The 13,383-nt window shown below is 37.5% G+C and overlaps 1 protein-coding gene across 1 annotated transcript; it reads right to left on the bottom strand.

Moving 5' to 3' along the window:
* Window positions 1-376: 376 nt before the first annotated feature.
* Window positions 377-9,818, bottom strand: LOC144449280 (uncharacterized). The gene is made up of 9 exons (XM_078139795.1): window positions 9,639-9,818; window positions 7,385-7,588; window positions 6,467-6,562; window positions 5,594-5,687; window positions 3,134-3,495; window positions 2,224-2,427; window positions 1,794-1,889; window positions 1,266-1,362; window positions 377-624 (listed from the first exon to the last, which is right to left on the bottom strand). Exons 1-9 carry the CDS (start codon window positions 9,813-9,815, stop codon window positions 377-379), a joined length of 1,578 nt encoding a protein of 525 aa, XP_077995921.1. The 5' UTR covers window positions 9,816-9,818.
* Window positions 9,819-13,383: the final 3,565 nt, after the last annotated feature.

Below are 13,383 nucleotides of genomic sequence, written 5' to 3' on the forward strand. Positions count from 1 at the left end.
CAGACGGCTGCTCTTGCCTGATCATGCAGAAATGAGACAAAAAATTACTGATATTCTACAGCCAAAAATAGTGCACGTCTTTTATATTTTATGTAATAAATCAAACAACAGATTTCTTCCTTCCAATTTTAGACAATGCCACTCACTATATTTAGGTTATTTACAATGAAAGCCGGATCACCTGAAATAGAGTGCCGTCTAGCGCGCCAAATCTTTACTAACATTGCTAGCTACATTCCATCGTCTGACTAGAGAAAACGTCACTAATATATAATGTTACTACACTTCATCTACAGGGGGTATATAAACTATAGAATTATGAACAAATTATCGGTGTGCATAATAACAAGTTTACCGCAACAACAATGAAAGGATTTCAGAAAGTCTTATATTTGTAGTGAACATGTGTAGCAAAACAGGTTATGAAAGCGAACAAAACAATGATAACACTTGAAGCAAGCCGATTTGTGCCGCCAACTTCACATGGGTCTGTAAGATCAGAGGACCATCCAGTGGCAATGATTCGAGCAGGGGCACCGCTTCCTTCATAAAATTTCAACGGGAGAGCAAACACAGTGGCGCCAGTGGCGGGTATTCTATCAAGGTTGGCGACGTTCTCAAAACCTAAATATAAATGTAAGATAACAGATGTTACAAAAAAGGTATAAATCATAGTTGACATCCTTATATAACATGTGTGGACGTTTTAAATCATATATATATATATATATATATTCCTCGTGTACTCCACTCTGTACAGGTTATTAGCCGTCGAGTTACCTCACGGTTACCCCCTTGTTAAAGAATTTTCATTCGAAGCGTCGGTGATTTTTACTGATTTTCAAGGACTGCATTATATTCAAGCTTTGCACCTTTAGTTTGTTTGGTAAGGGTTGGAAGCTTTATACAGAGAGGGAAATCTGGCAAAATTTGTATAGATTACCATACAAGGTACCATGATTTTGGTAGGGAGTCCCCGGGGCCGGGAAAGTACCTGGGACACTCAGGTAGGAGGATAGGGATGTCCTAAGAATGAGTATACTCTGTTTTTCGTTGCTACGTTTCTGTTTCTAACTGCTGTGTCGTTGCTACGTTTCTATTTCTAGTTGCTATGTTGATACATTCTAGTTGTTCTAAACTGGTGATGGGTGCATCACTTCCACGCCTTGGACGACGTGCTTTACTTACTTATCATCTACATATGTGCAAATACGTGTTGGTGTTGTCTAAACGTTATCAAATCTTAGTCTGATACAATTACTCACCAGAAATATTTCTCCCAAAGAATATTCCATGAGATTCGAACGAATTTGAAGACGGTCCATTATCAAGGGAAGGGGTGTCAATCCCAACAGCTTTGATCTAAAGATGGATATGAAAGATTAGTTGCATAAAATCACTGGGATATTCAAATTATAGGAACACTGTACTAAAAACATACAGTCCCTTTCTGTGTGGATCAACTCATCATATTTTTTCGTTCAAGCCGCAGAGCATTTCTTTCACAATTATTTTGGCGCTGCCACAACGAAGAATAACATCGTCTGCGAGGAGGCAAACCAAATAGTTGACAATTTTGTCAACGTTTTAACTTTGTCCCTGAAGTAGATTGTGCACTGACTGCTGGGTAGTTGTGCAATATCGAATATCACTTTTAGATTTCTGAAACAGCTGGGAAATAGACCGAGATTATGTTAATTTTTTTAGAATCGGCAAAATGAATGGGTAAACAAGACGTTGTCTATCTTGTTACTATACTAGTGAACAGAGGAATGTAAACTCATAATCCATACCTTTCTGTTGTCTACTAGCCACTGTGCTGCATCAGGGTGGATACCTGGGAAATGAAGTTGGGACACGTCTTCTTTTGTTGTTCCAAAATATTTCTCCTTCAAAAGATAAGATAGAGAAACGGTCGCTATGTTATAATTGTCTGCTTCTGTCTACCACGTATATGTGTTTCCCGAAACTATCCGAACGTTAACCATATACCATAATTTTTATGTGCAGGCATGTAGTCCAAAAATGTCCGAACCTGAAACCATCCGACGAAACAGCCACCCCATTTGCAGCTCGGTCAATTTTCATTGTTGTCAGCAATTTCGACGTTATACATCACGTGACATCTGATAATACGCTGTAGGGACGATTAAATTGTTATTAACGAAACTAAAAGTGTAGATACATGTAACAGTTAGTGTTGCCTTTGACCTTTGAACCTACCCTGTTTGGCCATCGACAACCCCAACCGCTATAGACCAACAATATGACATCATCAGGTATACGACCATTGACTTCTTCCCAGGCTTCCAAATCGGACATCTCCATCAGTGCATCAACGTCTTTATCCGCCTTATCTTTGATGTCTATTTTAACAGCTGGTCCTATGACGTCATCCAAACTCACTTCATGGGCGTATTGGTGGCCCTGCAATGGATTGAACAATTTAGAAGGTAAATGGTCTAATGAATGATTGACCTGTGTATATTTCATTTTGGTTATATTTATTGGTAATCAATACTGTAATATATTACCATGTTATATTTTCGGGATCACACCGCAATAGTCTTTCTAATACTGAACGAGTGGTTAATGTATCTGACACTTGTCTTGGCGCAGTAAGATGTTCTAGAGAGCTTCTTGATATTTATACGCTAACATCAAGACAAGTGTCTTGGCTATGTATTGTTGTAATAATAGATATCACTGCACAAATAGGACGTGAATTTATAAATACATGGGTGGAGTAGTAAAAAGATATTATGACAGAATGTATTGATTATCGAATGATTTGCCGTATGGCAGTTTGAGTAACACCACGAGTTCGTGGGTGGTGATTTGGTGATAATTCGGTCAATTGATCAATCAAATTTAGCTTGTAATATATTGGTTTGTTTGTTTGTTTGTGTGTGTGTGTGTGTGTGTGTGTGTGTGTGTGTGTGTTGGTTGGTTGGTTGGTCGGTTGGTTGATTGGTTGGTTGGTTGGTTATGGTCGGTCGGTCGGTCGGTCGGTCGGTTGGTTGGTTGGTTCATTGGCTGATTGTTTCAATAAAACGGAATCGGTATTTAGATGAAATGATCTTGTAGTAATTTTTAATCTTGAAAACAAAGATAAAATTTGTACAATCCCTACTCTGTACATATGTCTTGGGGCATCCATATGTGTACCACCATGTTCACTACCACATACACTATTTGCTTCATAGTAAAAACCAGCACCAGTCATTCCACGGAAAGCGATCTCAAATTCAAATGGCAGGGCTCCTGGAAAATGAAGTGTCTCGCCTTCTTTGAATGAATATGTCAAGTCCAAATAAGGCGATTGCCCATCCTGCCGTGCAGTATCAACCGGATAGGGATCAGGCAGATCAGAGCGCCACCCAGTGGCAAACACACGACTTGGGGCGCCACTGCCGTCGACAATTTTCATTGGCAATGCATACAGCTTTGCACCTGTCGTTGGTAACTTGTCAAGGTTTGCAACATTTTCCAACCCTGTATACATAATGATACAAAGGAAAAAAGACAAAAATGATTTGCAGCTAGCATCGATAAACTATGACAGAAGTAAGATATGGAAGCAAGGAATACATCAATGAAAATATTACAACACACTAGCAGGCTTTCATTTGATAACAGTATAAAAAGTGACATGTGTCTGTCGCTTACACAGATCAGTTGGCGTATCCGGTATCCCTACCGCTGTGAATGGGACGTGACACCTGTTGAATGCTTCTCTTCCCTCATGGATATGACATCTGGGTCTTTTAATACAAATTACAGTATCTTTAGCAACGGTACACTGTACAATATCTTACCCACAACTCTCTCTGATTGGTATGCTTGGAGGTTCCTTATTTTATAACTTCTTCAATAATCCATACTTTTCAACATTTTAAACATAGTAATCAAGTTTAATTAATATGTAGCAAAAAAACGCTTAGGAATCAAAAATAAAGTTCTAAATTTTGTATAAAAATGTACCAACAACTAAATTAAGCATGTGCTGTGAATAAAACACTTTTCAATGTAAAAGTGTCAATAACTTGGGTAGTCAGTGTGTATGATGAGTTTTAGTATGTAAATTTCTTTTGTCATACCTATTCAAATAAATCTATATCTTTGGCAAAGTCATAACAGGTGCATATATTTTCCTTAGTTTCGTTGCAAATATTCTGCATGTCTTTCAATCTGCTGAAAAATTCCTAAAATTGCTACTCCTTCTACAACAAATCAGTGATACCAGAACCGATGAAAATGGGTATGCAGAAACTCATCAGTGGCAATTCTACGCTTGCCAAATGGAAACAATGTTTTTACAAAACCCTAGACACTGGTGAGATTTGTCTGACTTCAAGGAGATGATGTCCAACACTTCAAATCAGAGAGAGTTGTGGGTAAAATGTTGTACAGTGCGATAATCCTATAGGTACCATGTTTCTTATCATATCAGTATTCACTGAAATGATAAGAAATGAATTAGAATATTTATGATTTTGTTTTCATGTACAACAATACACAAGATTGATTTTTATTGAACATACTTATTTTGATCTGACAAGCTCAGACATGCGATTTGCTGTGATTAAGTGATTAAGTAGACACTCGATGCAAAACATCTCCCAGACAATGCCCTGTTATACCGAAACATGTCCTTTGTCTTCAACACTATCCCTCGCCAATAGCCTCCACTCATTGCCTTGCGGACATTTGACCTTCTCCCCCGGTTGCATCGTATCTTTTGTTCTGCTTAGAATGTATCTCTTTTTCGTCGCAATCAACTATAGTTGTATGCAATCATGTACTGGACCGTGTGTTGACTTTAAATTATTTTAAGTACCTTAAATACAGTACAGGATATTGAACCCCAAAATTGTTGCCATTCATGATGAAAAAAATCCAAAGGTTGTACACTACAGTTGGTCTTACTTTGCATTTAATGTATTAGTGGATGAACGATAACAGGTTAAGTGTCGCATACCACACACAACTAATCTAGTTGCTAGACCCTCAGGCAACTTCCAGTATGCTGACTTTTAAACAGAGACCATATAGTTCCCATAGCCGAGGGCCTGTCCTCCATAGGGACTGTAAGCAGAGATACTATCATCCTTTACCTTTGATTTTAATCTTCCAAAAGCAGATCAATGCGCTTATGCGACAAGACTAAGGTACAACAAAGTAGTTCCGTGAATGTGCACGTGATAGATAGTGACTCCCTGCAAGTGTTAGTGACACACTACTTTGCGCATTTAATTGTAAACTTCCTCCAATGATGTATAACTTGCCTTTATATCATATTGCAGTTGTTTATAAAGATGGGAAAGTGTGTGCTTTTGTGTTAAATGATAACCTGAGTGTGATTTATGGCGAAAAAGTCAGGTGAACACGTAAGCCAAGAGATAACTAGTAACTTGGGAAAATAAAAAAGAAATGAGGACGACACTTTCCTTGAAAAAGTAGAAGTGAATAACAAACCAAAACATTTTAAGATAATGAGAAGAAAACATTGTTTTTCAATTTCCCAGGTACTGGTACCAGTCTAGCTATAAACTGTGCAGATAATGTATTAGTGGTTTCCATAGATACTGACCTGGAATATTTTTTGAAAACAAAATCACATGTGTGTCGAATGTCAGAGACTTTCCGTAATCTAAGGATGCGGTATCAATACCAATAGCTTTGACCTATAAATATCAAAAATGAAATACATGTATAACGGAATTGCTTCCTACAATGAATATCAACCAAGCTGCTAATAGAGAATGGCCATACCAGTTATTTCAGAGATATACATATATATACATATATATACATATATATATATATATATATATATATATATATATATATATATATATATATATATATATATATATATATATATATATATATATATATATATATATTCCTTCAGTGTTGAGTCCATAATCAGAAATCAAAACCATGTGTCCCAGTACATAGTTCACACATGGTTTAATTACTTACTAAGTATTTCCTTCAGACTCGAATCAATGTATGAATGCTTTCATACCAAGTTCTTAAACCAAATGCAGTGCTTCCTTTTCTCAACGCAATCAATTTTCATTGTAATTTAATTAGAATTAATTATTATAACTATTAGCTACTACGACATCAACAAACAATTTACACTTTACATGGCTCGGAATTTTGGAGTCTTGGACCTAGATGTTCATGATTATACGTCGAGAATAACGATCCACAAATAACAAAATGACGGACAGTCAAAAATGAATAAATGAACAAATCCCCGAGATAAATGTTGGACAAGCCAATAATTTTGTTCAGAAATGGTTTGAATTATGTTGGTTTCCATGGAAATGGATTACAGTAAAAGATTATTCTAACGCAATCACGATAAAAGGAGTATGCACATATATGCATGTATTCTGTGATTCATTTTATGCTTGTTTTTATCACATGTTTCTACACTTCTTTCAATTACCTTTCTATTATCAACTATCCACTGCGCAGCCTCAGGATGAATTCCGGGAAAACGTAGTAGGGACGTATCATTCGTGTTTGTACCCAAGTATTGGAGCTAGTTGAAAGAAATAAAGGAAAACATATATAGGATTAACATGGGATAGATACAACGTTATAAGAGAATTAATGCTGACGGCAACCCCCCCCCCCCCACAATTCTGCTGTTTCGTCACCTGTGTCGTTGCCATGGCTATTAACGTTAAAGGGTATATACACCACCCGTAGACCTCATTCAGGTAACCATGGCAATTATATTACTATTCTCTAGCCATTGTTGTTCAAACCATATCTATCAAAGTGTCTGAAATCACGTTAGCCATCGCAATGAAAGTGTCTGAAATCACGTTATCTACCGCAATGAAAGTGTGTCAAATCACGTTAGCTATCACGTTAGCAATCAGAGTGAAAGTGTCTGAAATCACGTTAGCTATCAGAGTGAAAGTGCCTGAAATCATGTTACTAGTAGCTATCACAATGAAAGTGTCTGAAATCACGTTAGCTATCACAATGAAAGTGTCTGAAATCACGTTAGCTATCACCATGAAATTGTGTCAAACCACGTGCGCTTTAGCTATCACGGTGAAAGTGCTGGCAAATTCGTTAGCCATCACAATCAATAACAGTTCAACTAGTATGTACATATGCTGCCACACCCATAAGACTCTATGCACCCGTTCTCTAGTAAAGTTTGCGTAAACAGTTCATTAACACCGCCACAAGGTCTCCAACCCACAACTATGTAATGTGTCATTACACCTAGTAACACTGAAATGAAAATACTTTTATTTCTTTTAACAAATGGCATTCCCTTTTAATTGGGACAGGGCTATACTGTAACTATCAGATAACAATTATCAGATAGTGTGACGTTACTTACTCTATCTGGATACCTACTACCCCAACCAGTGTATACCAAAAGAATGACGTCATCAGGAATCTGGCCATGTTCTGCCTCCCAGGCTTCTAGGTCTGCTACTTCCAACTGTGCATTGACGTCACTGTCTGCCTTGTCTTTAATGTCAACTTTGATGACTGGTCCTATTAGCGAATCTAATTCTATCTCATGAACTCTCCACTTCCCCTGTATTATTGAAAATAATGGCCAGAAAAGAGAAAGTTTTGTAAAAAAATTTGTGATAAAAAATATGGAACTATAAGTCTTACTCTTGAACAAATTCTACTCGTGTTTTTAAAGTGACACAACCTGAGCTTATACGCTTTACTGGAGTGAAAATACTTGCAAAAAACGTCGATCAAACTATGCTAGTATAATGTTTATTCTGCATGCCTTCTATGACATTACAGTTTGTGTTCTGGCATTATTAGAATTGTTGATTGCATAGAAGGGAGTTCCTGTACTATTTTGATACGTATGAAAAATTACGTCATCATATCGTTTATAAGTTATATCTTGATACCAGATTTGAGTTCAATCTATTGCAAGTGGTGGTATGCATTAGTAAGTAGAATATTGTGAGTACCTTTTGAATATGCAGGAAAATGCCCAAAACATATCAACTCGGCTTGTGCCCCTTTAATTTTTTCATGAATGAGTCCCGCCGTTCAACTCAAATCCTAGGCTTACCTGTGATATCTGACAGGGTAGAACGATTCGTTATATTTTACAGACTATAGTTCAAAGCCAGATGTATGCATTCAGGCTGTGTCGATTCAAACTCGCAAATCGCTTGTTGAAAATCGATAAAATCTGCTTATTTTACAATCTATGAATCTCTTTTCGATATGTCAAATAGAATTACCGATCAACGTATTTTAGGGAATTACACTCAGCAAGAGGTACACACGAAATCACTGTATAGGGACACGACCAGAATAAAACTTCAAGATGATTTATTAGCTGACACCGGCTGGATAACCACTTCAATACAGATCTCGGGAGATTTAAAATCTTAGAATCTCCCCAACAAGCCTCAAGCTACCATCCATCTCTCCACCCATATCTCTCTATCCCTAGTTACAATAGTTATCCTATCTTATAGCCCAGAAAAGGGGCGTTTCTCGATATGCAAAGCATATTAAAATCACAACACAATTCTTATTCTAAATCTGCATCCGGCGTCAAGAGACGTTTCAAACATCCGATGTCTCTAGAGTTGAAAGCTCATCCAATGGTTCCCTTTGTTTCAAGCCCAGCACTCTAACTTGAACTTGACATTATCACTAACAAAAGCTATAATAACATCACCGGAGATTAGGTTTTTAGGCACTTATTGTTCTCGTTACTGGTAGCTTTTTCCATTGTTTCGTTCAATTGTATTCTTTTGTTATTCACGTGTCTTTGTACTTGATTGGAATGTACTCTTTTGTAGTTATAATTGTGTGTTGGTTTTGCTAAAGTGCTTGGCTAAAAGACAATAGGAGCCATTATATCGATACGTTTGGCCATAGCTCGTTGAATCTTTTTCTTGTTCAAGACTGTAAATATACTTTCATGTCAAAATCGTTACATTCTAGTTTTAAAATTGTAAATATATCTTCATATCAAAATTGTATGTAACACGCTATACACGTACAGAAGAGGAATGCTTGAACTGAAAGTGGTTACGTAATACTGATGTTGACTTCCATTGTCCATTTCATGTAAAATTGATTTATGTATTCAAGGCGTATGATGATGATAGAACCATGGAGGGATCACGCATAATTTGAACGCCACCACGTTCAGTGACAATTTCAACTTGTTTGAATTACTTTTGTCTAGAGGTTGTCTTCGAATTTTTACTCTAGCCGATTATAATTAGCCTGTTATCAAGCGAGATCTCAGTTGAGAGTCGAAGCCATGGATAGCCTATAGTCATTTAATACGTATGTGGCATTCAGTTGTTGATCTCAATGAATCGAAAGTTGAAAAGGTTACAGTGTCACTGTCTTGTAAATCCTTTATTGGGTATATTACTCAACTTGAATTAATTTAGCTGTGGTTTCTTATCCGGGGCTTACTTTTAACCAACATTTGTGTTCAATATTAGTTGCATGTGGAAATGGCTATAAAATGGTAACAAGTCTAAGCACAATATTATGTGTTAACTGACGCCGTTATTTAAACAGACCGGAAAAGTACATGTCATTGATTATAAATCATTTTCGTAAATAACATAATTACGTCTTACTTGGTAGAAATGGGAAGGTGCGTCAACATGTGTACCGCCGTGTTCCGGTGCACAGAAATTATTCATCTCCAGGTAGTAACCACCTTCTTGATCTCCACCTGCCACATTTTTGAGCTTGAACGGTTCTTCAACGTTTGGCCAATAAATGGTTTCTCCTTCCTTGAAATAATACGTCATATCGAGAAACGGAGACTCATCCCCGAACGACACAACCACCAATGCTGTCAAAATCTGGAGGATAACAGGATGAGCATTCCCAAGCATTGTGACTTTCTTGATTCGAGCCAAGTACAGGCACTGTAGGGAGAAAAAAAATTAACAATCAAATTTCGATTTTCAACACACAATCCTGAATGTGAAGAGCTGTATGCCACCGAAGCACTATGGTTGGCGACGGACGGGGGTGTCACTGTATTCATACGGACCTATTCATAGCATTATCTATTGAAAGATGATACGCATCTAAGGTGTTTGACAGGACAGCTGCTAACTCCATAGAGTGTAGATGTACAAGACACCCTGCTCTAGAACTATTCATGAGGCAATGGGGCGAGTTGAACAACCTCTTTCAGCTTGCTGCTTGTAAAGCTGAAACCATTATATTTTTCATAAATCACAGACTAACGTCCATTGACCCTTTGACTCTCGAACCACTGACATGCAGTTACTAAATTCTTACTGACAACTCGAGCGGCTAAATGATGGAATGGCAGTGTTTACTTAGCATGTACTTTGATCAATCCGAAAGTACAAAAGGTCCGGTATAAAGACAGTACTCTTCTCCTTACCGAGTACATGACGTAAATAAACAACGGAGGTAGGGATAAATTGCCATTTGCGTATGTACATACAGATGAATTACATTTATTCACTTTAAAAAATGGCGTCCAATTGTTACGTAAAGCTTTACACCTGTAGACATTATAGAGCGAGTAGTTGCAACCATAGACCCTACACGAACTTGGGATACTTGTTCTGCATGACTACTTCCTAAGGCTGCGGTCAAAATTTACGGCGGGGGGGGGAAGAAATAAATGATGGTTGAATGGGGGGCGTTTAAAACTATGTTTTGCTTACTGAAAGGGAGACTTTGACGAATAAAGGAAATATTCTTAAAAGTTATGTTCTGTTGGTACGCCAAGTGAAGTTTGTCAAGTTGAATCCCTTTGAATGGAAGGTACGTCATGTCATTCAGCCCTATTAATGATACTATAGGGTCACATGACACATCTTACAAACAAAAACAGTAAATATACGTATTTCCCATGGTCTTTTTACATTGGGTTCTGTCCGTCTGTGCGTGCGTTTGTTTAACCTCATATCTCTGGCATGCACCGACTAATTTCAACCAAACTTGGCACAAAGGTAACATACTATGTGAGACATCATTTTGTTTTTCGACCCTGTTAAATAAGGCTGAATGGGAGCCATATTTGTTGATAACATTTCACAATTTGCATAATAACTTAATAATGTGTTTTTTACGTCTCACACAATGTTTCAGTTTTGAACGAATTCCATAAAACAAAGTACAGACACTGATAGCAAACAAGCATAGAAATTGATATATTTTATCTCACTGTGAACACAAAAAATCAACATCAATGTCAGATTAAACAAGGACGATTCAAACACAGAACTACTAGTATTTGTTTGCCTTCACAGTGAGATAACGTTTCATCATAGGGAGCTCAGGCTCAGTTAGTTTTGTTTACAAATACAAACAAAACATCGTGCTGCCTAATTGAAACTCGGCAGTCTTTCTGTTTACTAGTAATCTAGCAGGGACGCCTTCTATAACATTCCCTCCTCGATTACCACTATGCAATGAAAGGTCACGTTGCTTCACCAGACAGCTATAACTATTATTACTAGGTTCCACTTATGAATCATTCTTCTGGCCTTTAATCAATTTTCTGGAGTAACAAAAATTCTCATCAACATTGCTACATTTAGTGTGAGCTATCTCTAGGTGATCCACATATCCTTATTAAAGGGATTGAAACAAACGATTCGACTATTTTTTTGTCATAAACGACGATAAAAGATGACAATTTTGGTCAGAAGTTTTTGACTAGCCAAACTATGATAGTAAATTTAGTCAGATACTTGTAGACGTGTTTCATATCAATTGGGTTTCACGACCCAGTATATTATATTTACATTTCATCTGTGATATTGTACGACATCGACAGTTCTTACCTTGTTACGTATCCTTATAACAGTAATGTTATCGCCCAACTCGGTATATGCCAATAATTTAAAGCCACGTTCCCCGGAGAAGACTATATATGCACTGTCAAAAATGATTTTCGCCTTGAATGTTGTTAGCTTAAACAGTAGTACGCTATATTTAGACGGTAAGGTACGTTGTATCGTGCCGGACACACCCTATCAGGCACCACTTCACCGAAGGGGCGGGTCGATGAGTGTCCCCCAACACGGCATATCTTAAACTACAGTACTCCTGCTATACATTGAACCCAGACATGGTTATGGCATATGTATTTGAAAGTGACTTTAATACAACATGTTCGTGAAGTCTTGTGTTGTTCAATTTTCACATCTGCGAACTTGCCTTAGGGCTTTTACAAATAAACTTAATTGCGACGTCCCCCCTTCACGAACAAGCGGTGACTTGAAAATAAACACTCGAGGTACAGGAAGGAGAATTCGCCACTTTATTCTGACTTTTAAAGGACTGGTGTTTACCCAGAACTGTGGAATGTGAAGTAAGAGGATTGGGGTATGTAGTATTGAAAGACACGATAGTTTGATTTGATATTGAGATATCATTAAGAGTTATTAGCCGAATAGTATCATGATGTTTACTGAGAACCAGGTTACTTCGTGAGTATATATGTTCGATCGATATTTGTTCGAAATTCTGTTATCGTCACTTTCGGTTTGGGTGTTCTGAAGATGAGCGCAGACTGTGGACTTCTAATAAAGTATGTTGTCGCGTCAGTTATTGCAGTGGCGAGCAAAAATTGCGTTCAAAGCTGACACAATTTTAGGACAATCATGAAGATTTTGACCTAGTGAAACGACGAGCCCGTTCATTAGTAACGAGGATATCCGAAGCACACGTTGTCATCGAACAATCCAATAGGTGTGATAGTGAACGTACAACTTACACCACGTTCACAATAATGACATTTTTATAAACGTATTATAAAAACATTTTAGCCCAATATTATAGTTAAATGCAACTGAATAACTACTGAAAGTGTTCGAAATAAAGCAAACACATCTGTGTGTGGTCACAAATTGGCCAATCAGGTTTGAGGATATGTACACAAATTAGAAAGTCATTGCATGCAACAGACCAGTGATTGGCCAATTCATTTTAAACCATCTGGCACTTGAGGAACACGTGTTTCTATCAGTTTTGTCATTCCGGGATTTGATTTTGATATGAGAGGACAGTCATGCCGTAGGCACTATACGTTGTGGGACGTTTGGAGGTAGTAATCTAGTTTTGTTTCTCCATGATTTCGGGAACAGACTGGTGAGTAAAATTTAATCCCCGTGTACTCTAAATTTTTACGTCACCTTCTGAATATGTTGTCATTGTCCACAAGACTTGAAACCAGCTTTGTGTGCCTTAGCTGCAATAATTGTAGCGTTTGATGTGCTTTTAGGTTTTTTTCGTCTGTTTTTGTGCCTTTTTTCGTTCCGAAGTTTAACCCGAATCAAACGCTACAATTCCTCTTACACAAACGCAAATAGACGGAACCGATTC

Source organism: Glandiceps talaboti, chromosome 18 (genome assembly GCF_964340395.1).
Source record: "Glandiceps talaboti chromosome 18, keGlaTala1.1, whole genome shotgun sequence".
NCBI lineage: Eukaryota > Metazoa > Hemichordata > Enteropneusta > Spengelidae > Glandiceps > Glandiceps talaboti.

Bases quoted from the DNA above. Each gene is read 5' to 3' on its own strand.
- LOC144449280 (XM_078139795.1), bottom strand. From the start codon at position 9,815: ATGACGTATTATTTCAAGGAAGGAGAAACCATTTATTGGCCAAACGTT. The intron at 6,563-7,384 runs GTAAGTAACGTC...TCTTTCAACTAG, and splicing joins GTAGTAGGTATCCAGATAGA to CTCCAATACTTGGGTACAAA. The intron at 625-1,265 runs GTGAGTAATTGT...ATTTATATTTAG, and splicing joins CTTTGGGAGAAATATTTCTG to GTTTTGAGAACGTCGCCAAC.